A 24,215-nucleotide genomic window follows, 5' to 3' on the forward strand; every position below is an offset into this window, starting at 1 on the left:
GCCTCGGTTTTTCTGACGCTGATGCATATTCCGCTTTGCCTGCCAGACGCCTCTCCCTGTGAGAATAAATGCACTTCCTGATGTTGATGCTCTCTGCATGCTAATAACGCCTTGGCTCTTTGTCCAGGTCTCCTATAATAACATAATTGCATACCCTGTAAGAAATGCTAAGTCATCAAAAAAAAAAGAAAGAAGAGTGCAGCCTGAGATTAAACTGCGTCTCTTGTTTGTTTTGCTTGTCGTTCTCATCAGGTCAAAATTCCTGGCCGGCTAAAAGGCTTTCTCTTCTAGTCATGGCTCTGAACAACGTCAGCAAGCGGGCCACCTGCATCCCCAAAATCTCAGCTTTCATCACTCTGGACTTTGTCAATGCCTCGATGCCACAGTGTGCCCAGACCGACATGAAGGAGCTTTGCTTCCCGCACAGAGACACCTCCAACCCGCACATCATAGAAAACAGGTTCCCCGGGGTCCTCCGGCAGCTCCGGCGGCTCACCAAACTCGCCGTGTGCCCGAACTACACCATCTCCTACGGAGTGGAGTCAGGTGAGTCCTCAGAGATGTTCTGGAAGAAGAAATAACTTCTTCCCCTCATTGTTAAAGCTTTAAAGCATTCTTTGACGAATGATGAATCAAACAGTAGCTTGGTAAATTTCCATTCTACTTCTGATTTCATGTGATACCAACAGAATGTAGTTCATGATTGTGAAGCTGTGCGCTTACATTTATTCCCTCGGAGTCAGAACTTTGTAATTATTTTTTCCTCTTTAAAAGACTGAAATTTATATTAATTCTTCTTTTGTAAAAATACCTTAAGGCCACCCAGATTAGGTTGAGAGTGTCTGTGAACGTCTGTTTTAAAGCCCTGCCTTTAATTCCTAATTGGATTTAAGTCTGGACTTTGACTAGGTCATTCTAACACATCAGTCTGCTTCGACCCGAGGCTTTGTAGCTTTGGCTGAGTGTTTGGGGTCCTGCTGGAGCTACTAGACTAGCAAGCATTTTTTAGCCCTGAGTCCCTACTGAAGAAGATCCTCCCCACGCCATGAGGCTCTCACTACCGTGTTTCATGGAAAAGTTTCAGGTGATGCGAGGGGTTAATTTACCAACACATTTATTGTTTTTAACATGGGCCAGAAAGTTAACCTGACTCCGCCAGATGGATTTGCTCCGCATATCCATCTGGAAACCTTCTGTTGAAGTAATTTTGGGAAGGGGCGAAAATACTGGTTAGCTGATTGGCCTATGTTGGTGATAGACGGGCCAAATAAACCAATCAGATCAACGAAGCATATGAGGTACTAACAGCGACGACGAAAACACAACCACAAGCTCTTGCCGAAACCAGTCGGGAGAAGAGCGAAAACATCTTTTCCTCTGAGAAAAGCCTCCAGAGCAATGTTTTGCTCTTCTTTCAGTGAAGAAATACTCTGTAATTCCGATAAAACTTGCTCTGTAGCCACGCTAACGCTAGTTTCATCGGCTGAAGCCGCCATGTTCTTTAGACTGAACTGTCGCGCTTCTCGTTGCGTCACACCTCAACCCGCCTCAAAGCCAACGCTGATTGGACGTTCCAATCAGCGTTGGCTCCAAATTTTCTTTAACGGAGAGTAGCCAGACTGATCTGCGAGTGAAACCTTGAAAGCTCGCGAGATCAGGATGGTCTCACGAGGCTAGGGATCAGGAAGATTTTGGTCTAACCTTAACAGAACACCTTCTTCCTTATGTCTGCTGTGTCTCCCACACCCTTTTTTCTCTTCTTGCTCTTCCATAAGTGCCAGAAGTCTTGAATGCATGGTAAATAGATTCTCCCACCTGAGCGGTGACTCTCTACAGCTCCTCCAGAGCAGCTATGAGCCTCTTGGCTGTTTCTCTGATCGATGATCTTCCAACCTGGCTGTAACTTTAAGTGGTGCTGGACTTTCTGTTGGGGTATCAGAGTAAATTTGGGGTTGTACAGAAACACTTGCCGCACTTTTCAGATTTGCACGTTCTGTGGTTTATGAGGAGAAGTCAGGGTTTATGAGGTTGTGATCGTGACAAAACGTTGCAACGCCCCTGAACAGCTGTTCTTGCATTGCCGCTCGCAGAGACCCCCGCGCCGTTCGCCGTGAACGGGAACACCTCCGAGCTGGTGGTGACCGCCCCTCTGGACCGAGAGGAAAGCGAAAACTACAGACTGCTGCTGGTCTGCACCGTCCAAACAGAGGCCGTCGTCACCAAGGTGGAAACTCCGCTGGACGTCTTCGTGGACGACGAGGACGACAACGCGCCGTACGTCAACGGGACGGACACAGCGGACGTCGTCATCAGTTTCAATCGGACAAAGGTCAGAGACAAATCTGCCACCTTTTAAACCGTGGTGTAAGATGTTTATTTTGGTTACGATAAGACTCAGATTGCCCCTTTTTTCTCTTGCCTCTTCAGGATGCAGCGTTTGGCACCTTGTTTGTGTTCGACAGGGACTTAACCACCCTGTTTCCTAAAGACCTGAGTCACAACAGGTACGTGGGGACTTTGCTCAACAGTGACCCCTGGATAAAGGACACGTTTGACATAAAGGGCACCTTCAGTGAAAGGAGAGCAGCTCCTGGTGGCATTAGAGAGTCCGTCTATGACTATCGTAAGTAATCCAGGGGCCGCTGAAGCAGATTTCCTCCTAATATAGAAACAATCTCGATTTAAAATGGATTTCCTCTGTTGTTTTAGAGCTAATCCTGAGGAGGAACCTGGACATAACAGAGAACCGGAGTGTGTATCTGGACTACCTGGTCAATGACACCACCTATCCTGGTCTGGAGGGAACGGTGCTGCTGCATTTCAACGTCACCATCTTACCGGTTCAGGTCCAATTCACCAACATCACACACGTCTTCACGCTGTCACGCAAAGCTTCGGTATATGCACAGGTATGCAAAAAAAAAAAAAATAGATCTGTTTTGGAAGTGGACCTTTCCCTATGTATTTACAGTAAAACTGATCAAAATGTGAAGAAAACTTAGACATAATTGATCAGAAATACAGTCAGAGTTAGTTTTTTGCCATTCCAAACTCCAGAGTCTTTCTTTTCTATTACTATATCATACCAATAAGGAAAGTCCCTCAGGTTGGTTACATGAGAAAAGCAAGCAATTTATAACTAAACTGTTCTAAAAAAGTAAGCAATAACAAATTTGACTTGATTCTGTGGATAGTGTGGCAAACGTTTGTTAAATTAATAGGTTTCTGTATCATAAAAATTGCGTTTTGTCTCATTTAATGTCACATTTATCCAGTACAATTCCACTGAAAAACAAATATCTGTTAGAGGGGCCATTAAATAAAGAGAAACTAATAAAAGTTAGATAGAATTCAGCTGTCAAAGTAAAATTTGTGAAGTGTAATTTTTGAAGAATTGTCCAGGTCCTTTTTCATTTCATCAGTGTATCACACACACCTATATATATATGTATATATATATATATATGTGTGTGTATATATATATATATATATATATATATATATATATATATATATATATATATATATATATATATATATATATATATATATATATAGTGCTATATATATATATATAACTAGAATATGGTTGTAGACCAGAAATGTCTTCAAATATTACAAAGTTGGGTGTGGTTTGCTGAAAGACATCAAAGAAGACTGGTTGCTGAGAAGCTGTTGCACTGTTTATATTTTCATCCCAACAATCTAGTTTGGTTTTTAGATGTATTCAACAGGGTATAAGTGGAGAAGGGTTTGAAATGGCTCTTCATGGCAAAATTTATCACATAACCAGGTGTTTTACCAGGGGTGTGGACATTTTTTTACATCAAACAACAACCGTAACGTCTCGTTCTTCTTCCTGACAGGTCGGCCGAATCTGCGTGGAAAACTGCCTGGAGTTCGACGGCTTTAGCGTGTCCTACCAGCTCGAGGTGCCGGATAAGAACATGTCGGCGGAGGTGCTGTCATGCTATTCTGCTTTGAGCATCACCCAGGCCCCAGACAGGATGCTGGGACTGCTATACGTTAATAACTCGCAGGCGCTGAGCAAGCCCGGGTGTCAGGAACTGGAGTACACAGTTGTGGCTCAGGAGGAACAGACGCAGCTTGTGACCAGCACTCAGATCCGCATTTTACTACACGGTGAAGGTAAAACAGAACCGGTCTATGCTACTAAGTGCTGGCTTCATTCAGCATCTAAACCAGGGGTGTCCAAAGTGTGGAGGCCATTTGTGGCCCCTGAACTGATTTCCAAGAAATATTTGGTCCACCAAAGGCGTCTGATGCAGATGGAAGCTTTTAGTTTTTAATTATGGCAGAATTTTACAGAAAAATTAAAGTGAAAATGTTAAGTACAACACAAAATATTCATCTTTTAACAAACACACTTTTGACATTCTCTTTAATTTCATAGTAACATCTATACAATGCCATTTGATTCCTCAAATGCAGACTTTGGTGCATTAAAGTCTGCTTTTTAATTATTAAACTTGGCTAATTGCAGCAAGTGTTTTGAAACTGACCCAAATACTGTTCTTATATTGCTAGACAAGAAAAGAGTTCAGTTTATTATCGTTAAAGAGCCAAATTAAATTGTTTAAAATAAGTTGCCATGTGGATGACCATCTTTATTATGACCAATGAGCAAAACCCTTTTCTTCAGCTTTTAATCTGAAATTTTACGGTGCAGGTAAAAAATGTGTACAATATATCATTTTTTATGTTTTCTTTTTTGTTATTCTTATTTTCTTTTTATTTATTTTTTTGGTTTAAAAAATTAAAAAAATTTTTGGCCTTCGAGTTCCATTGACTTGACAATTTAGGCCCATGTACCGAAAGGTTTGGACACCCCTGACCTAAACCACACATGTAGCTTTGGTTACATTGTGTTGTAATGTAACCAAAGCTCTGTTGCTTTTAGCAAACGTCAGCCAGGAGATCCAGCAGCTGCTGTCCTGTGCAGAGAACAGGCAACAAGACGAGTGTGAGTCCTCTCCAGGCCTGGGAGCCACAGCTGGGACGTGCCAGTGGAGGCAAGGCTCTGAGAAAGGTGCGCCTCATTTAACAAAAACCTACTACAACATTTTACCATTGTTAAATCAAAATAAATGCACCAAACCTGTCTACCATGCAGGTACATGTCAGAAAATCAGAATATCATTGACAAGTGTTTCAATCATTCAGTATAAAAAAGCAGAAAGTCACATATTATATGGATTTATTAAACATAGAGTGTTTATTTATACCAGTTCTGATTATCGTGGCTTACAGCTGATGGAAACCCTGAATTCAGATTCATAGATACTCAAAATATTACAATAGACCCGGAAAGAAAAGTAAGTTTTAAGCTACAAAAGGACAAATTAATAATGAAGCTGGCTGTTCACAGCACGTTGATGGAAAGTTAAGTGGAAGAAAAAAGGGTGAGAAGCATCACATCCAAGAATCCAGATGAGCTGACGGCTGCTATTAAAGCGACCTGAGCTTCCTGAACACCTGAGAAGAACCACAGGCAGATCTCCTCCATGCCACACGGCACCGATGCAGTAATTCATGCAAAAGGAGCCCCAACCAAGTCATGACTGCATTCACAGTTCAGTACACGGACGTACTTCTCAGTAGAGTCAGTACGCCCAAAATTCTGTATTAAACAATCTTTTCTGATTGCTCTTATGTCATTTTGGGGAAACCGAATTTTGTGTTTTCGTTGGCCTTGAGCCATAATCATCAAAATTAACAGAACTAGACACTAATGCAAAATTTAGTGTCTGAACTGAAAGCGATAAAGTAGCTTTTCAGTGATAGTCCAGTTCTTTGAGATTCACCTGTGCGTGCATCCTCACCAACAACTAAAGTTTAAACGTTGTCAAAACAAAGCATATCTGATAAAAATAATAATAATAATAATAATAATAATAATAATAATAATAATAATAATAATAATAATAATAATGCAGTCATGGCTAAAAATTATTTGGTTAGCAGCTTTTGTGTCTGTTCCAGGAATATCTGAAAATTATTCAACGTGCTCCCCTGACCTGCGAACGTGTCCTGATAGCGTCTGTGATGCGGTGGAGAGCAAGGACACGTCCATTTGCCCGCAAGACTGTACAAGTAAGAAACAACACGCCAAAGGCTGCCTGATGCAATGTGTGAACACCTTCATGTGAAGATGACGTGGATTATATCTGTGCGTGCAGCGGAGAGCGTGACCGGCGGCCACGAACGAGGCCTGAGCGGGAGCGGCATCAAAGCCGGCTACGGAACCTGCTACTGCTTCTCTGAGAAATGCTTCTGTGAGAACGCCGACGCTGAGACTGTTGTGCTGAAAAACAGTAAGTGGGGCTGGAGGAGCCTGTCTGGGTTATTAGTTACCTGGAGAAGAAGCTGACGTATTTCCTCACCCGTCCCGTAACCATACACACATTTACTGTTTATGGTATGAGCAGCTGCTTTCCTGTGTTTGGGATTAAAGCAACTATTTTGTGTATTTTTACTGAACTTAGTTGCATGCATGTGTGTTATAGGGATGCAAAAATATGAAAATTAGGCTGATACGTATGTTTGATATCAGTTTTAATACTGAAGTCATACTATATATATATATATATTTCCCCTTTGTTTTGACACTGAAGGAACAAACAGTCTGCTGATGTTGCTTCTCTGCTTTGGTTAAACGCCCTCATTCCTGGGGCAACAGGGGCAGTCCTAGCCTGTTTGGAGCCCTGGGCCCCCAGCTAGATTTGGTGTAGAACCGCCACTTGTCAGTCTGGTGGGAATCTGGTGCCCATGTCGCTAAGATCAGAAACCGCCACTCCTGCACAGCATCACAGAGTTACTGTCACATGACCAACCTCGTCCTCCACCCCCAGAAATACATACACAAACGCCAACAAGGTGGAAATAAGCATCGGTTATTACTATCGGCCTGGTTTTACTAATTCTTTTTTTTTTTAAATAATACTGAACATGCAGGTTCCTTTCAGAACTTTTTTTTTCTGGAACTTAAATGGTCTCCGTTCAGAGCTTATGGGTTACTTCACAAAAACGTTTAGCTTATTTTAATATCATTAAATAATGAATCATAGACTGATCATTTGCATATTTTAGAAACTTTTTTAATTGGTTGTATCGGACCTATACATTTTTATTTTAACAAAATAAGTGCAAACACAGTAAAACAGTAGTGCAAAGTGTAAAAACTGATATTTTAATTTGGTTTACATCAGTCATTTAAATTGTCTGGGTGACTGTGGCTTGATGGATTGAGTAGTTGTCTAGCAACCAGAAGGTTGTGGGTTTGATTCCAGCTTCCCCTTGCCACATGTCAATGTGCCCCTGGGCAGGGCACTTAACCCCAAGTTGCCTACCGAGCTGTTTATAAATGTGTGTGCGTTAGTGAGAGCGACTGGGTGAATGTGGCTCCAGTGTACAGGACTTTGGGTGGTCAGTTCAGTCCAGGGGCGGTTCTAGACAGGGGCCAACAGGGGCCCATGCCCCTGTAGAACTGGTCCAGGCCCCTGTTATGGCCCCTGTACTAAAGACATAACATTAAATACACTTCTAATAATTACTTGCAATGTCAAAGAAACCATAACTGGTTGGTCACTTTTACCAATTTTATTTTTTACCTATACAGTTTTACTCTAAGAAGGATATAAAAATTAAGATGTTTCACGTTTAGCTTTAGCTGTATTGAGCTGGGACCAAAGTTTTCAACTGCTAGATCAGGGGTCTGAAATCTGCAGTTCCAGAGCCACAAGTTCCTCACTTAATATTATTACACAGTTAAATATTGCCATTTTATTGTTTCATTTTTTTTGTTCTGTGCCCCTGTGAAAAAACACTGGCCTCACCTTGGCCCCCCTGGTAAATTTGGTCTAGAACCGCCACTGGTTCAGTCCATTTACCATTTAAATTTGGTAGGGTCAACATTGTAGTTCTTGTCATAAAGTCTTAATTAAAGCATTCAGTCAGCACATTTGATGATGATAACCTGAAAAATTTTTGATACACATCAGATGGTGTTTTTCACCAGGGTTCCCAGACGTGATATGTGACGACATGTGCAAGACCATCGTGGCCACCGCTCTCCTCTGCTGCTTCATCATCTCCGTCCTCCTGTCCTCGTACTTCATCCACCGGTACCACAAGAACTCCCCAAAGGCTCCCATCGCCTTCGCTGAGATGACCTTCCGCCGGCCGGCCCAGTCTTACCCCATCAGCTTCCCCGCCAACAACGTGCGACGGGGCTCCCAGGAATCCATAGAGCCAGACAACTTTAAAATACCCGTGAGACCTTTTATCAGACCTTTGCCGCTTCCCTTAATGTGTTGGCTCCTTTCAAGTAAGTAAATGTCACGTTGTTGTGCTCACAGGAGGATCCAAAGTGGGAGTTTCCTCGTAAAAACCTGGTACTTGGGAAGACTTTAGGCGAAGGAGAGTTTGGAAAAGTTGTCAAGGCGACGGCATTCAGACTGAAAGGGAAGGCCGGCTACACCACTGTGGCTGTGAAAATGCTTAAAGGTAGAGCCAGCCAAGCAAGCCTGGACGTAATGATGACACATGAGGAGTGAGCGTCTGAAAAAGACGAGGCGCTTCGTCGCTAAACGCTCTGCTGCTTTCCTTCCCCGCAGAAAACGCTTCGCACACCGAGCTGCGCGACCTTCTGTCAGAGTTCACCCTCCTGAAACAAGTCAACCACCCACATGTCATAAAGATGTATGGAGCATGCAGCCAGGACGGTGAGGCCTCGCTCCTTCCGCTGCTGCTCTGTTCGCCGCTGTGTGTTGAGCTCCGTCTTAAGTGCTGCCTTTCCTCTCAATAGGTCCATTGTACCTCATCGTTGAGTACGCCAAGTTTGGGTCGCTGCGTAATTTCCTGCGTGAGAGCAGGAAAGTTGGCCCGAGCTACATGGGCAGGGATGCAAACCGAAACTCCAGCTACCTGGAGAACCCGGATGACAGGGCGCTCACCATGGGAGACCTCATCTCCTTCGCCTGGCAGATCTCCAGAGGCATGCAGTACCTGGCCGAAATGAAGGTAGCCAGCAAACATCTTTAGATGAAAATGTTGTGATTAAAGTCACTGGCTAACAATTCGACTTTTCAAATGCTGAAATCAAGACTAACATATAATGATACCTACCTATAGTAACACAAATTGTTGCCACGTTTGACAAATAAGCTCAAGTTCAGGCATTATAAGACGCTAAAGTGTCTCTTCTAGACAAAAGCAGTTGAAGCCAGATATTTACATACACTGTGTAAAAATACAGAGAACCATTTTCCCAACAGTCTGGGATCAAATCAGACTAAAACCTTCCTGTTTCAGGGTTAGGGTTACTAAAATTAGAATACAGAGATAATGTTTATGTTACATTCTTCAAATTCAGAAGTTTACTTAAACTAAGATTACCATGCCTTTCCAACTTTCTTACTTGTCATACAAGTTAAACAGAGGGACACCTTTGATGATGTTTTAAGGCAACGCTGCTTCCTTGTGTGACATCATGGCAACTTAAAAAAAATGTAAATCAGCTAAGATATCAGAAAGATAATTACAGACCTCCACAATTCTGATTCATCTATGGGTTCACTTTATAGATGCCATGTCCATCTGTTCAACCAAGCAAGTATAAATAGCATCATCATAATGTCTTGCCATTATCCAGCCATCGATCAGGAAGGAGGCGGTTTCTGTGTCCCAGAGCATTTGGACATATTTTGTTGAGTGCATCAACCCCATAACAAAAGGCAAAAGACCTTGTGAAGATGCTGGTTGAAGCTGGTTATTACCCACAGTGAAACAGGTCCACTACCACCATGGGCTGAAAGGCCACTCAGAGAGGAAGAAGCCATTTCTCCGAAAGGAGCATAAAAAGATGGTATGCACACAGGGATAAGACCTTCACTTTTGGAGACATGTCCTGCGATCTGATTGAACTGAGATCCAAGTGTTTGGCCATGAGGCCTTTTGATACATTTGGGGAAAAAAGGGGGGAAGCTTGCAGGCCCGAGTACACCATCCAAAACTGTGAAGCACGGGTTGGCAGCATAATGCTGAGGGGTTTATTTACTGGAGGAAGGACCGGTATGCTTTAGAAAACAGATGGAAGCACAAGGAAAAAACTTTACAATGTGATACTGTTGAAAAACCCCAATTGAAGTTTTGGGCACAAATGGGTCTTCCGAATGTACACTCTAATTTTGGCACCAAATCATTTTACAAAGTGGCTGAGCAACAGGGTCAACGCTTTGGAGGGGCCACCATGAAGCCCTGATCTCAGCCTCCTAGAAGATTTGTGGGCAGAGATGAAAAGGTGTTTGAGACCAAGGTGGCCTACAAACCTGACCCATTTACAGCAGTTCTGTCAGGAGGAACGGGCCAACAATCCAGCAAAGCATTATGAGAAGCTTGTGTAAGGAAACTGAAAAGGTTTGAACCAAATCATACCATTTAAAAAGCTTCCGCTCACTGTTTTGGGATTTAGCCAGAAGTAATGTTAGTTACCCTATCTAGCTTAAAACAGGAAAATTTTCCTCATTTAACGTCATACAGGAGGAATATAAGTCTTTTCATACAGTGCATTTCAAACTTTTGTTGCAGGTGTACATGAAAGCAGTTTTAATTAAATCCGGTACATTAATCTGTCATGTAATTAACTCATGACAAGCTTTTTTTCTTTTGGTCCTTCAGCTTGTTCACAGGGACCTTGCTGCACGAAATGTCCTCGTCGCTGAGGGACGAAAGATGAAGATCTCTGACTTTGGTCTGTCAAGAGATGTTTACGAGGAGGATTCATACGTTAAGAGGAGCAAGGTAGGAACAACAAGTACTAATTTAGATCGACTTTAAAGCATTATGTGACAATCAGAACCCAACAAAGTCCTTTCTTGTTCAACAGGGCCGTATACCTGTGAAGTGGATGGCAATAGAGTCTCTATTCGATCACATTTACACAACTCAAAGCGACGTGTGAGTATGAGTGGCTCATTTGAGGCGACGTTTAATGCAACTTTCACAACCATAAATTAAATAAACCAATTAAGAACAGGAAACTGGGATTATGGGCTGCACGGTGGAGCAGCTGGTGGCATTGCCTAGCAGAAGGTCCTGGGTTTGGATCTCGGCCTGGGGGCCTTCTGCGTGGAGTTTCCAGGTTCTCCTTGGGTTTTCCTCTCACAGTCCAAAAACACGACTGTGACTGAGCTGAAGATCCTGACGGAGAATGTAGGCAAATGTCACATAGGGTCATATTGGTTTTGAGAGCTTTTCCCTTAATAGATGAAATGATCAATTAAAAAATTAACTGCATTTTATATTAACTGAAATTATCCTTGACATTAAAATTAGTTTGATGATGTTTAAGTAAGGGCAAAAAAAGCAAAAACAGGATAAATCTTTAAGAGGGGAAAATACTTTTTTATAGCACTGCACGCTAAGCCGCTGATTTGCATTTCCTAGTTTCACTTCTCCTTGCCAGGGTGAGGTTTTCACTTCCTGAGTCCTTTACACAGCAGCAAACATGTTTTGTTCTTCTTGCGCTAAGTAGGTGGTTTCGTTCACACTTTGACGATCAATGGAAACAAAAAACTCAAACCCATCCTTTCTGATCAGATGTTTACTTCTGTCTATTGTGACATGAATATCAAATACAATCAACAGTGCATTCATTTTCAGTTTATTATTCAAATTAGTTAAAAGTTTTTATATCCGAGGATACCCAGCAGGTTGCATTGAGTCTTTAACTTACACCATTCACTCCTGCTGGATGAGCGTGTAGCCACAGTGGACAGACGCCTGCACTGGGTTGTTGGCTTTTCAACAATCCCTCATGTCAAGCATGCATGTGGTGACAGTGAAGAGGAATACTCCCCTTTTAACAGGAAGAAACCTCATTCAGAACCAGAACCATGCTCAGAGTGGATGGCCGTTTGCCACGCCCAACCGGAGGTTTGAGAAGACAGAGGAGGCACACATAAAAAGAACACAGAAGCACTGATCCAGGAGTACTTTCTATGTTAGATAGAAGTAAAAGGGCAATAGCAGTAAGGTCAGGTGTAGCTGCAATGTTGAGGAAAAAACTGAGAGAGAACATAAAGTAAAAAGCTGAAATAACAGAAAATAATGCAAAATTGGAGAGTAGTAGGAGAACTAGAAAAATTTCTGAAGAAATTTAGCAAGGCGCCTGCCACTTGGTGCGTACCGTACCGTCAGAAATAGCAACAGGAAGTAACACTGCGAATTTCAGGTTCCTACGGTCTTCACAGCCCTCGCAGCGGCTGTTGAAAGGTGCCATGTTAAGTCAATGGACCTCCTAGGAGCCTCTTGCTAGCAGCGTTGTCATGGAGACTCACTGACAGCTACAGCCCTCTCTGTCTGTAAAGGTTGAAGAACTCTGGCTAAGCAGCTGTTGGTAGGACCTTCCTAAAGCTATTTCCGGTTAGCAACATGCTAACGGTTAGCCGCTAGCATGGCTGTGTTCAGTATCACCGGGTGATGTTACTCTGTTAGTTTGGTTGAAATCCTGTACTGAGAAGTGCCTAAAAAGGGAGAAAATCCTAAAATTCACCAAATCTGTCAAGCAGAAGTTTGTACAGGCTTCCTAGAGCTAATTCCGGTTAGCAACATGCTAACCGTTAGCCGCTAAGATGGTTGTGTATGGTATCACTGGGTGAGTGTACTCTGTCAGTTTGGTCCAAATCCTGTACTGGGATGTGCCTCAAATAGGGAGAAAAAACGTCATTTATAACGTTGCCATGGTAACTCAAAATGGCGGGTGGTACAAAAAATACTTCATGGGATCAGCACACATGTTTTTATATTCACACTGTGAGGATTATAATACAAAACTCCAAGTTTTCCATACCGGGAATCGATCCCACGACCTCTTGCATGCAAAGCCTGCACTTTCCATCTGTGCTACACTGTAGCGCCATATATGGGCATGCATTATTGGAAACATAAGTGGTTTGATCCAAAATGGCACCGAAAACTGACACATGGCTGAAAGTCACATGGAAATTTTAAAATGTTAAGAGGAAGTGACTGTGCGAATTTCAGATTTCTACATTAATCACAGCCACTGCAGTGAGCGATGAAAGTTGCCATTGTATCTCAATGGAGCGTCTAGCTCTGGCCCTCAGAGTTCCGTCGTCATGGAAACTCACTCACACACCTGCAGCGGCCGAAGTGCAGACACTTTGGTCACAATAAGTCCCATTGGATTATAATGGAGAACTTTGCCTCGAACAACGCACGATTTCTCCGGAACCGTAAATGGTAGAGACGTAATTTTTTCTGTGTTTATTTCGTAAAGGATAGGGGAAGAAGACTTGCTATCGGTTTTTGCTGGAAAAAGTTTAATAAAGGCGTAAAAAATTATGATCTAAAGGACATTTTTATGAAATTTCAGAAATCCTCTGAAAATGATCCCGAACAAATCGCTCTGGCTAAAAAAGTATAAGAGATATCAAAATAATTCTTTCACTGTGTGTATCAGCAGGCTTTTGATGACCATGTAGCTCATTTTCATATTTTTACAAAAATCGGTGTAGGCACAGCGACGATGTAAAAAAGTAGATGATGTGGGAAAATGCAGCTCCAAAGCGATTTCAGGATTTTGCACATTCGCTACTCCCGAACAAATTGTTCCTGTGGAAAAACCGTAACAGTTATCCACAAAATTCCTTTTTCTTAAGTGCCAGAAGGGTTGGGACATTCATGTGTGAAAGTCTCATGTCTGTACATAAAACGGTTTAGGAGTAGCGACGATGCGAAAACATGTGATGTTTTGGATTTTTAGACGTCATTTTTCAAAACCGCTCCATAGGAAATGAATGGGGGAGGTTTCGGGTTTGTGTTGGTCTGAGGTGATTTGCAAAAAATCTATAATAGCCACACCAATGAGGGTTACATTTCCCGAATCCTGACAAACATACCTACGTTTTGATGTATAATTTGTCTACAAAGAGTGAAAATTGAGCGAGTAAGGTCAAGTTGTTCGGAGTTTTGAAATTTTAAAAAAAGCTAGAGTGGGCCACTCTAGCGGTTGGAGAATTCCGTCATTGACTTTCATTATAAACGATGATTTCGCTGATTTTTGGACATGAGCTTTGAGGAGTAACTGTGAAGAGACGATAACAGATATCCACATCCCGTTTTCACTTCTGAGTAGTTCACAGAAATATCTACAAACTGGAAGTTAAACGGTGTTCATAGGTGAAAGCATGGCGACACAGTACAGCGTTGAAAATGGTCATTTGGAGGCTTTTTTGAGGCTTTCTTTCTACCCGACTCCATTGATTATGATGGGTTTTTTGGGGGTTGGTTTTTCGCTAATTTTGTTGCCATGGTAACTCGAAATCCCAATAAAAGTAGTAGCACACATCTCGAGATCGAGCCACAGGTTTTGATGCCTATATTGTGGGGGTGCACGCTAAGGTTCGGGTCCCATTAATCGTGAAGGAAGAATAATAAAGAATAAGATATAGTCCGTTTAGAGGTGCATAGTAATAGGCCCTGCCCATGCATTTGCATTGGGAGGCAGTGCTGTGCTTCGCACAGCACTGCCTCCTCATTGCACATGCAAGGCAGGCGCCTAATGAAGTAGAGTGAGGAAAAGTGGTCAGTATGTCCTCCAGCAGTCTAAGCCATCAGCATATTTTTGAAGGTGGTGAGTAAGATTTTAGCATGTATTCTAACTTGACATATTAACATAATATTGCAGCATAACAAAATATTTTTGATGGCACTGTGTGGCTTGACTAATAACTAGTGTTGCACCAATACCGATACCAGTAGCGGACGGGGCCCCGATTCAGCACTAAAATGGTGGTATCGGTATCGGCGAGTACCAACAAATAGGCACCGATACCATTTTGATGTTTGTATGTCACTTGAACGCAGCCTTCTCTCTCCCGACTAGTATTATACATGTTATATAAGTTCATGAAAGTTGCACTATTTTGGCATTTAAGAGCCAAAACTCAGGGTTTAAAAGAGATTATTCAATTATTAATGTAATTTTACTGTCTTACTTTTGCACTACTATTATACATGTTATAATTTCAAAAATGTTGCACCATTTTGGCCTTTGAGAGGCAAAAGTTTATTCAACTATTGTCACCCATTCCAGGTAGGCAATAAAAAGTTCTACTACACAAAGTAGTATGCAGTTCTTCATAAATACACACACACATCAATTTCAAACAGATGGTATCTGTATAGTATCGGTATTGGCCAATACTGCACAGCCAGGTATCGGTATCGGGATCAAAAAATGGCATCGGCGCAACACTAGTAATAACTCAAACAATGGGAAAGTCCTGGGAACTATAGGTAAAGATTGACACATATACACAAGCCGTGGAAGACTTTTAAAGCCATTTCTAAATGGCTGCATATTCTTAGATCATGAGTTCAGACAATGGGGTCTGGATGGGATTTAGAAGAAGACCCAAGCTGTTCCTCTCAGATGAAGCAAAAGTTGTTAAACTGTTCAGGAACAACCCAGGAACCACTAAGACTCAGGTCTACCATCAACTTGAAACCACTGGGACAAGTGTCCACAGTGAAGCCCCTGCCATAGAAAATATGAACCGATGTGTCAGGCACGGTGTTGGCAGCATCATACTGTGGGGCCATTTCACTGTCAGTCATACCGAAGTGCATGGAAAGAGCGCCACTCTCGATTTCTTTGACATCAACTCAAATGATAACAGCTAACTGGCTAAAACTTGGACACAACACTATTTTGGGATACTTTATTTCTCTTTTGCCATCATAATTCAGTGATATTTTACTTGTTTGTATTGTGATAGCCTCTAAAAGAACAATTGTGTCAATGCATCCATTCCAAAGTAAATAATACTTTACCTCATATTTCCATATTACTTGCCTTGTTTTCCAGCCATTATTATGCTAAACTGAGCTGAAGTCTTAATGGTTGTTGCATGAAGGAAATGGATCAGCGGATCCAAAAGGCTATCCCTCTGTTTTTGTTCACTCCCAGCTGGTCCTTTGGTGTGCTGCTGTGGGAGATAGTGACCCTGGGAGGAAATCCATACCCAGGTATCGCTCCTGAGCGCCTGTTCAACCTCCTCAAGACTGGCTACAGGATGGAGAGACCAGAGAACTGCTCTGAAGAAATGTGAGCTCCCTTCTTTTACCTCACAGTGTCCCCTCTGGCATAATTTCTGCTGAGCGCTACAACTTTCGCCTGCCAATCCACGACGGAGGGAAATGGCTCTGTTGGGAAGGAAAAAGTGTGTGTTTCACCATCTGTGGAACATTGTTCCCTCTGCAGGTATAACCTCATGCTGCGATGCTGGAAACAAGAGCCGGACAAGAGGCAGACGTTCTCAGATATCAGCAAAGAACTGGAAAAGATGATGGTGAAAAGTCGGGTATGGTTTTCTCCTCGTATGTGAAAGCTGTCTTTATTCTGTTGGACGGGAGAGAAGAGTGATGGAGAGTCTGATGTGACAGTGGAGGTGGTGGAGGAGGGGGGGGGGTCAATATGTTTCTATGCTTCATTGAAACAGCTGAGACACAACTGGATACCTCCATCCATCCACTTGTCTATCAATCCATCTGTCCATCCATTCTTCAACCTATCCGTCCAACCAACCATCCACCCATCCATCCATCCTTTGTTCAATATCCATCCATCCATCCATCCATCCATCCATCCATCCACCCATCCTTCAATATCTATCCATCCATCTAACATCCATCCATCCACCTGTCTATCCATTCTTTTACCTACCCATTCAGTCAACCATCCATCCATCCATCTATCCATCCATCCATTCTTTTACCTACCCATCCAGTCAACCATCCATCCATCCATCTATCCACTTGCCTATCAATCCATCTGTCCATCCATCCATCGTTCAATATCCATCCATCCATCCATCCATCTGTTCTTTTACCTACCCATCCATCCATCCATCCATCCATCCATCCATCCATCCATCCATCCAACCAACCGTCCATCCATTCATCCATCTATCCACCCACCCATCGTTCAATTTCCATCCATCCATCCATCCATCCATCCATCCATCCATCCATCCATCCATCCATCCATCCATCCGTTCTTCTACCTACCCATCCAGTCAACCATCCATCCATCGATTCATCTGACATCCATCCATCCATCCATCCATCCATTCATCCTTTGTTCAATATCCATTCATCCACCTATCTATCCATCCATCCATCTGTTCTTCTACCTACCCATCCAACTAACTGTTCATCCATCTATCTACCCACCCATCGTTCAATTTCCATCCATCCATCCATCCATCCATCCATCCATCCATCCATCCATCATCTGTTCTTCTACCTACCCATCCAGTCAACCATCCATCCATCTATCTACCCACCCATCGTTCAATTTCCATCCATCCATCTGTCCATCCGTTCTTCTACCTACCCATCCAACCAACTGCCCATCCATCTGTCCATCCACCCATCGTTAAATTTCCATCCATCCATCCATCCATCCATCCATCCATCCGTCCATCCACCTATCCATCCACCTATCCATCCATCCATCCATCCATCCATCCATCCATCCATCCATCCATCCATCCATCCATCCACCTATCCATCCATCCATCCATCTTTGCAGCCTGAGATTTTTGAAAATGTGAGTCAGGAAAAGTTGTCTCTGTAAAAACAAATGTGGAGGAACACTGAAACAGGGAGGCAAAGCTACAATCTAAAATAAATGGTTTTATTTTTAGGTTTTTGACTTATCAGAGACTCCAAGGTTGTGCAGAAAGAGTGCAGATTGAGGCATAAATGTGTCCATGCCCACTGCGATCCCTTTAGCTTCAGAGTTATTCACCTGGTGCAGAAGGCAGGAATGCAGACATCCCACTAAGCTTTCACAAAGATTTAAAGTGAGAGTAACAGGTTTTAATTAAGTTCTTGGCTCAGCCTGATCGTTTCCTACTCCGGTCCTCACAGGATTACTTGGACCTGGCGGCGTCCACGCCAGCCGACGCCCTGCTGTACGACGACGCCCTCTCTGAAGAGGACACCCCACTAGTGGACTGTAATAACGCCCCTCTCCCTCGAACCCTCCCCTCCACATGGATTGAAAACAAGCTCTATGGTAGAATCTCCCACGCATTTACTCGCTTTTAGAAACAGGACACACGACACAAGATCTCTCTTTTTTGGCAAGCTGTGATTGGCTGTTTTTTTTTTCCCGTAGTCAAGTGTGTGTGACTGTGACCTAGGCATGCTTTTTTGCTGTTTGATGCTGACATATCTCCCATTTCATCGTAAATGAGAGGCTCAGTGAAAAAAAAAAAAGATCCTGTGTCTTTTTTGCTTTTATTTGGACCTGCTTCTAATGTGTGCTGACCAAAACAAAATACCACATTTGTAAATATCTACTATAAACCTTCAGTCTAATTTATCTGCTATCCGTCATGACGATGCATCATTTAATTTGCAGACAGCTCATTTTCCCATTCCAGCGCATTTTAGTTTTCATTGTGTCAAACACTGGAGGGAACAGAGTGTAACATTTGAAACAGGTCCTCAATGATTCAGTGTGGTTTGGAAGTTCAGGTCGTCTTAATTGTTCTGACTTTATGTGTGTTTTAAAGAGCTGAACAGAGTAAACAGTAAGGCTTTTGAATGCAACTCCCAGGTGACTAAAACTGAAGATCACTCTGCAGAAAGTCTGAAATCATAAAGGCACAAATAACCTTAAAACCTTGTGGCATGGGCCGGTACGACATTATCACGACATGATCGCCTCAAGAAAAATGTCAGTTTCACTATTTATTATTTCCCCCTGGGATTATTAGAGTATGTCTGATTCTGATTCTATTCAAAAGGTTTAAGCAAACTCGTAGGATATGATCTAAGTCTTATTCAAAACAAATTATTCTCTCTGCTGCTAAAATGATAATGGCTTATAAGGATGAGGACAATGATTTTGAGACATTAGTTTAAGCAGGAATGCTGAATAAACACCTGCTCTTATGGTTAATAAGTCCGGCTATGTGCTCGGCTAGGAGCTGCTCATCTCACCCCTGCTCCAATACATACTTTTGTTGCTTTTAGTTGTCTCATACCTGAGTTTTTCAGGAACAGAAACGAGTTTCCTGTCTGACCATTTAAAGTTGTTTTCTCTTCTCCACTAGGAATACAAATACAAATTATATATATATATATATATATATATATATATATATATATATATATATATATATATATATATATATATATATATATATATATATATAATAAACATTTATTTCTGGTAATTTTGATGATTAGGGCTTACAGCTAATGAAAAATTGGACTATTGCATAAAACCAGTAAAAAAGGATTTTTTTATTTATTTATTTTATTTTCAGAGGGAAAAAAAATAATAAAAAAATAAAAAAAACATAAAAAAAGAGAAAATTAAAATAAATAAATAAATAAAAAAGTAAAAAAGGATTTTAACGTAGAGGTTGTGTGTTTTGGCGTACACAATCATAGGTAAAATATTACGACCTCACAAAGATGGCGACCAAAGAAGCAGGCTGTTTATGGACAAGGGCATCCAAGCATGTTCATGGAAAATTTAGCGGAAGGAAAAAGTGTGGTTGGAAAAGGGAGTACAAGCAACAGGGATAACTGCAGCCTTAAGAGATTTAGGAAGAAGAACCCATTAAAGAGTTTTGGGAGATTCATAAACGAGGTCAGTGCCCTCATTAACACAAGTATTTAGGTGGTGGGACACAATTTCTTATGTGAAAGACAAAGAAAATAGGCTAAAGGGAAAACCGACTAGACTGTTTCTCAGTGATCTATGGTCAATATTGTCTTTCATTTATAAATTAAGATCCCAGGCTCTAGACTCTAGAGGTAGAGGTAGAGTGGACAGGTACAAAATCCATTTTTAATTTTTACAGTGCCACAGAAAATGTCCTCTTCTGCTGGTATTTTGCAATATTCTAATTCCCTGAATTTGTGTTTTCCTTTAAGTACTCATCAGAGTGAGTTCAGCCAACTGACTGGCAAGGGTAAGCAACAAGTGGGGGAGGGGTAGCACCAAATGGAGTAAATTAATATAGCGTTTTTCTAGTCATCAACTGCGCTTTGTATTAGAGCCACATTCACAACATTGTGTGACTAGGGTTTAGTGCCTTGCCATGAATATATGGCAGGAAGAAGCCAGAATTGAACCCACAACTTTTAGCTTACAAGACAACTTCTCTTACAATTGACTCCAAATCACTGTAGGCCTCCACGCTGCATACATCTGGAGAAAAATGGCTTTTGCTGCAGCGCTTTCTTTGTCGTCTCATCTAGAGGACTTTATACCCCAGGAACAGTAGGAGGTAAAATTGGTGCAGTTTTAAAACTTTTTAAAATCTATTAGGTGTCAGCAAACGTTAGTGACCTAGATGTTAAAAAAAAACAGCCAAATTGGAGCTAATATATTCAAGAATAGTAAGTTTCCCTGAATAATTTATATTTTTCCCCATTTGTGTACATAGTTTTGATCTAAAATAGCAAAACTTTTAAACCCAAGGGAGAACATGACATAAATTTATCTGCCGTTTTGAAACTTTAACTGTATAAAATCTTGGTAAACCTTGATAGTGATAACCGACCCATGCCTAACAGCCTTTATGCATCGTACCAAGACCCAATAAATAAAATGCGGACTTACATCCACCACTGAGTCTGATTCCAGAGCCTTACTGCCTGCACGCTGTTTACCTTTCACTGAGTGCAGAAAAATGATATGTTCTCATTTTTAGGCATGTCATACCCCAACTGGCCCGAGACGAGCCCGGTACCGCTCAACAGACACGATGCCACTAATCCGGTCTTTACAAGATATGCCAATGATAGTGTTTATGCAAACTGGATGGCTTTGCCTTCACCCGCAAAAGCTGTGGACAAGCTCGATAGCTAAAGACAACCCTACACTGTAGAAAAGATGGGTAACTGCTAGATGTACATATATTTCTGTGAGTTTGTACATAAAATCTGATGCTAAAGATGGTTTCCCCCCCCTTTTTTTGTTTCTGTTGCACGGGTTTTCCAACCTTTAAAACCACCTGGTCCAGACCAGCCCAGGCCTCATTCAGCTCCCCGCCGTGTTCATTATTACCTCACAGGTCATGCCGACCAAGCTGTATCACTGCATGACTGTTGTACCAGACTGTTTGTCCGTGTCGGTGTCTTTAAGTGCCTGTGCTGCTTTCTACGATAGCCTCCGACTGACAGCGGGCCCGTGATGAGATTCCTGTTTCAGCCCAGGAGATAAAGGGGGGACAACCTCAGCTAGGGGACAGAGAGGACAAAGCTGTTACCTTAACTTTACAGGACTGGTGTCCTGAAACTCTCAAAACACCTGCTTTGTGTTTCAAAGCTGCCAAAGAAAAAAAACCGTGAAATCAAATGCCTGAACTCTTTTCCTAACGTTGCTCTTCAGTTTGGACTAAAACCGTCATTAGAGGGAGGGCTGGTCCAGTCAGAGGACCCGAGGCTTAATGTTGGTTCTGATCACATCCTGTGTCTGGCTACAGTTCACATTTCCACTGTCCCTCATAATTATGTAAAGCAATGTGTGTTATTGCTGTTATGGCATTATTTGATTTTGTTCCAGTTAATAAAAAATAATGAATACAAATCTGCTGTCTGCTCGACCGGCTTCTTGTCTCCAGTGGATACATAGAACTACACTGTGTTATAAACGATGTGAATAAATCTGAAAACTCTTGCATCATCACAAATTCCCCATTTTCTCGTCACTTCAACTATTCATGCTCTGTGAAAAATAAAAAAAACCTCTTCTGTTTGCGAGTAATACTTCCAGCCAGGAGTTTAAATATAGTCATTCCTGGCAGAAATGTATATTTTAAAATTAAATCTGGACTCTTTGTTTGGTGCGTTTTGATTAATTTTACAACAAACAGCTTCAAAGACCCTTTAAAGCAAGAACTAGGTGAACAGGTCTGAACTTATTGTGAATATTTCCCTAACACACAGTCTGGAATATCTACATAAATCCTGACTAACATGTGGTTAATATTTAGGAACGTTATAACTTGACCACATCCTTTTTGACCAAATCCAAAATCTGTCTGGCAGCATTCTTGCTGGATATTTGACCGCTGTTTTCATCAGAAATGGTAGAAATAATTTAAATTGGTGGGTTTCCTGATTTTAAACCACCAATTTTGAATATTTATGGGGTAAGGGTCAGTCTATACCTTGATTTTAGCCTTTTTTATCCACTCCAAAAACCGGTTTGGATTTGTTGTTGTAATTGTCGGGGAACCGTTGCATCACCCAACTTTGTCCATGTTTCAAGCATCTTGATTTCAGGTGACGAATTTGGAGGTAATCCTCCATCTTCATTTTTCCATCTGCTTATTGCTGTCATCCTCAGACCCTCAGCATAATGCTACCACCTCCGTGCCTGACAGTCAGTTCAGTCTTTGTAAGCCTCCGATGTCATTGTGGCCAAACTGTTCAGTCTTTGTCTTGCTTCACCATAAAGGTTGTTTTCCCAGAAGACATTAGGCTTCTCTGTGTGAGCAGCTGCAAATTTCAGTGGCGCTTTAGGTGCTGATTTTGCAGCAGGGTTTCTATCTTTGCCTGGGCCCTCCATGTTGATCTAAATCTAGTGTCACCGGGAGCAGTGAACGTGGAGTTTCAGCAGTTTCAAAAGACACGAGGCTGAGGAGTCTGTGTATGATTCTGACTCTGTGGGGATTAGAAGAAAATCCATAATACCTTCAAACGTTTGCACACAACCATTCCTGAGTCTTTAAAAGCCCAAAACAAAACAACTTGATGTGTATTTCAGGGCAGATAGAAAAGCAAATCCTTCTAAATTACAGATTAAGCCGTGGATAATGGGCTGCCACACGTCTGCTTGCCTCCGTTTCAGAATCCTGCCACTTTTAATAGGACTTAACGAAGGAAATTAGTGAACCACTGGCTAAAAATAAGACCTCGTGAAAACATTTCCTGGTCTACTTTGGGAAACATGGTGATAAAAAAAAGATAAACATCGAAGAGATCCATCACGTATCTGAGCCCATTTCAGGGTTAATTCGTTTAGAGGCTGTCATATCAGCACAGATAACAGCGTTGGGTCGTTAGCTGCTGCAGACAAAACACGCAAGGAAAAACAATAATCATCCTGAAACCTTTAAGGTGCTTGAACACATCAAAAGCTGGTTCACTACAGATTTTGCTGTAGCCCACAGGGGTTGTGTGACTTTACTATGTTTATATTTGTAGTATATTTGAGGAATAATTTGAAAAGAAAAACGAAAAACATTGAAACATTATTTTCACTTCACAATCATGCACTACCTTGTGTTGGTCTATTACATAATATCCCAATAAAATGTAGTCTTCTTTATAGCTGTCATGTGACAAAATGGAGAGTGACTATATTATTTATATCAGCGGTGTCCAACCGTTTCGGCTCTTGGGCCAAAATTGTTAAATCGAAAGTGCTCGAGGACCAAAAAATAATAAAGAATAAATACCATAACCAAAAATATGGTCATGCCCAACGAAAAATTATAATTCTAAGAAAAAAAATATTAAACTGGATTTAGCTGGATTTTTGTGGGTGGAAACTTTTTGTTTTTAATTAGAGCAAATCTATTATAGACAAGTTAAAGTCTTACAGTTCAATGTTTAATTGAATGTTCATTACAACACAAAACATTTGTCTTTTAATAAGTACACTTGTTACGTTCGCTTTAATTTTATAGGAAATAGGGCAACTGTCACTCAAATGCAGACTCTGGTGCATCAAAAACTGATTGGAATTGATTTAATAAAATAGCCCAAATTCAGTTGGAGGGCCACACAAAATAAGCAGAGGGGCCACGAATGGCTCCCGCGCCACACTTTGGACACCCCTGATTTATATTATCCTACTTTGATTTTAATAACGATCTATTTAACACGTATACTGTTGCATTCTAAACGTGATGACATGGGAATTAAATTAATTCATTTTGTGGGGGGGGGAAACTGTTAAAATTGCTTATTTCTTCTAAAAATAAACGTTTTGCAATCCATCGATATAAATGTAATATACTTATTACTTACTTATATTAATATGAATGTTGTAGCAATAATAGTCATGTTAGACGACATCATTCTTTTGTTAAAACGACCGCAAAGTCGTGTTTTTGGTGGACATAAAT

At 41.5% G+C, this 24,215-nt stretch overlaps 1 protein-coding gene across 2 annotated transcripts in view; it reads left to right on the forward strand.

Moving 5' to 3' along the window:
• The window catches only part of ret (ret proto-oncogene receptor tyrosine kinase), a 40,919-nt gene extending 19,247 nt beyond the window's left edge, over positions 1 to 21,672 (forward strand). The window contains exons 3-20 of one of the 2 annotated variants that reach the window (XM_036126296.1): positions 253 to 546; positions 2,091 to 2,329; positions 2,428 to 2,623; positions 2,710 to 2,909; positions 3,867 to 4,149; positions 4,922 to 5,050; positions 6,004 to 6,114; positions 6,201 to 6,335; positions 8,039 to 8,292; positions 8,379 to 8,526; positions 8,637 to 8,744; positions 8,828 to 9,042; positions 10,699 to 10,821; positions 10,907 to 10,977; positions 16,016 to 16,153; positions 16,310 to 16,409; positions 17,983 to 18,130; positions 20,790 to 21,672. In XM_036126296.1, coding sequence (XP_035982189.1) covers positions 253 to 546; positions 2,091 to 2,329; positions 2,428 to 2,623; positions 2,710 to 2,909; positions 3,867 to 4,149; positions 4,922 to 5,050; positions 6,004 to 6,114; positions 6,201 to 6,335; positions 8,039 to 8,292; positions 8,379 to 8,526; positions 8,637 to 8,744; positions 8,828 to 9,042; positions 10,699 to 10,821; positions 10,907 to 10,977; positions 16,016 to 16,153; positions 16,310 to 16,409; positions 17,983 to 18,130; positions 20,790 to 20,947 — 3,050 coding nt within the window. In that variant the 3' untranslated portion in view covers positions 20,948 to 21,672. Of the gene's footprint in view, positions 1 to 252; positions 547 to 2,090; positions 2,330 to 2,427; positions 2,624 to 2,709; positions 2,910 to 3,866; positions 4,150 to 4,921; positions 5,051 to 6,003; positions 6,115 to 6,200; positions 6,336 to 8,038; positions 8,293 to 8,378; positions 8,527 to 8,636; positions 8,745 to 8,827; positions 9,043 to 10,698; positions 10,822 to 10,906; positions 10,978 to 16,015; positions 16,154 to 16,309; positions 16,410 to 17,982; positions 18,827 to 20,789 lie in introns of those variants that run through there. The other variant, XM_036126297.1, reaches the window with a different exon arrangement.
• The last annotated feature ends 2,543 nt before the right edge of the window (positions 21,673 to 24,215 follow it).

The sequence above is a fragment of the Fundulus heteroclitus genome, chromosome 22, assembly GCF_011125445.2.
Source record: "Fundulus heteroclitus isolate FHET01 chromosome 22, MU-UCD_Fhet_4.1, whole genome shotgun sequence".
NCBI lineage: Eukaryota > Metazoa > Chordata > Actinopteri > Cyprinodontiformes > Fundulidae > Fundulus > Fundulus heteroclitus.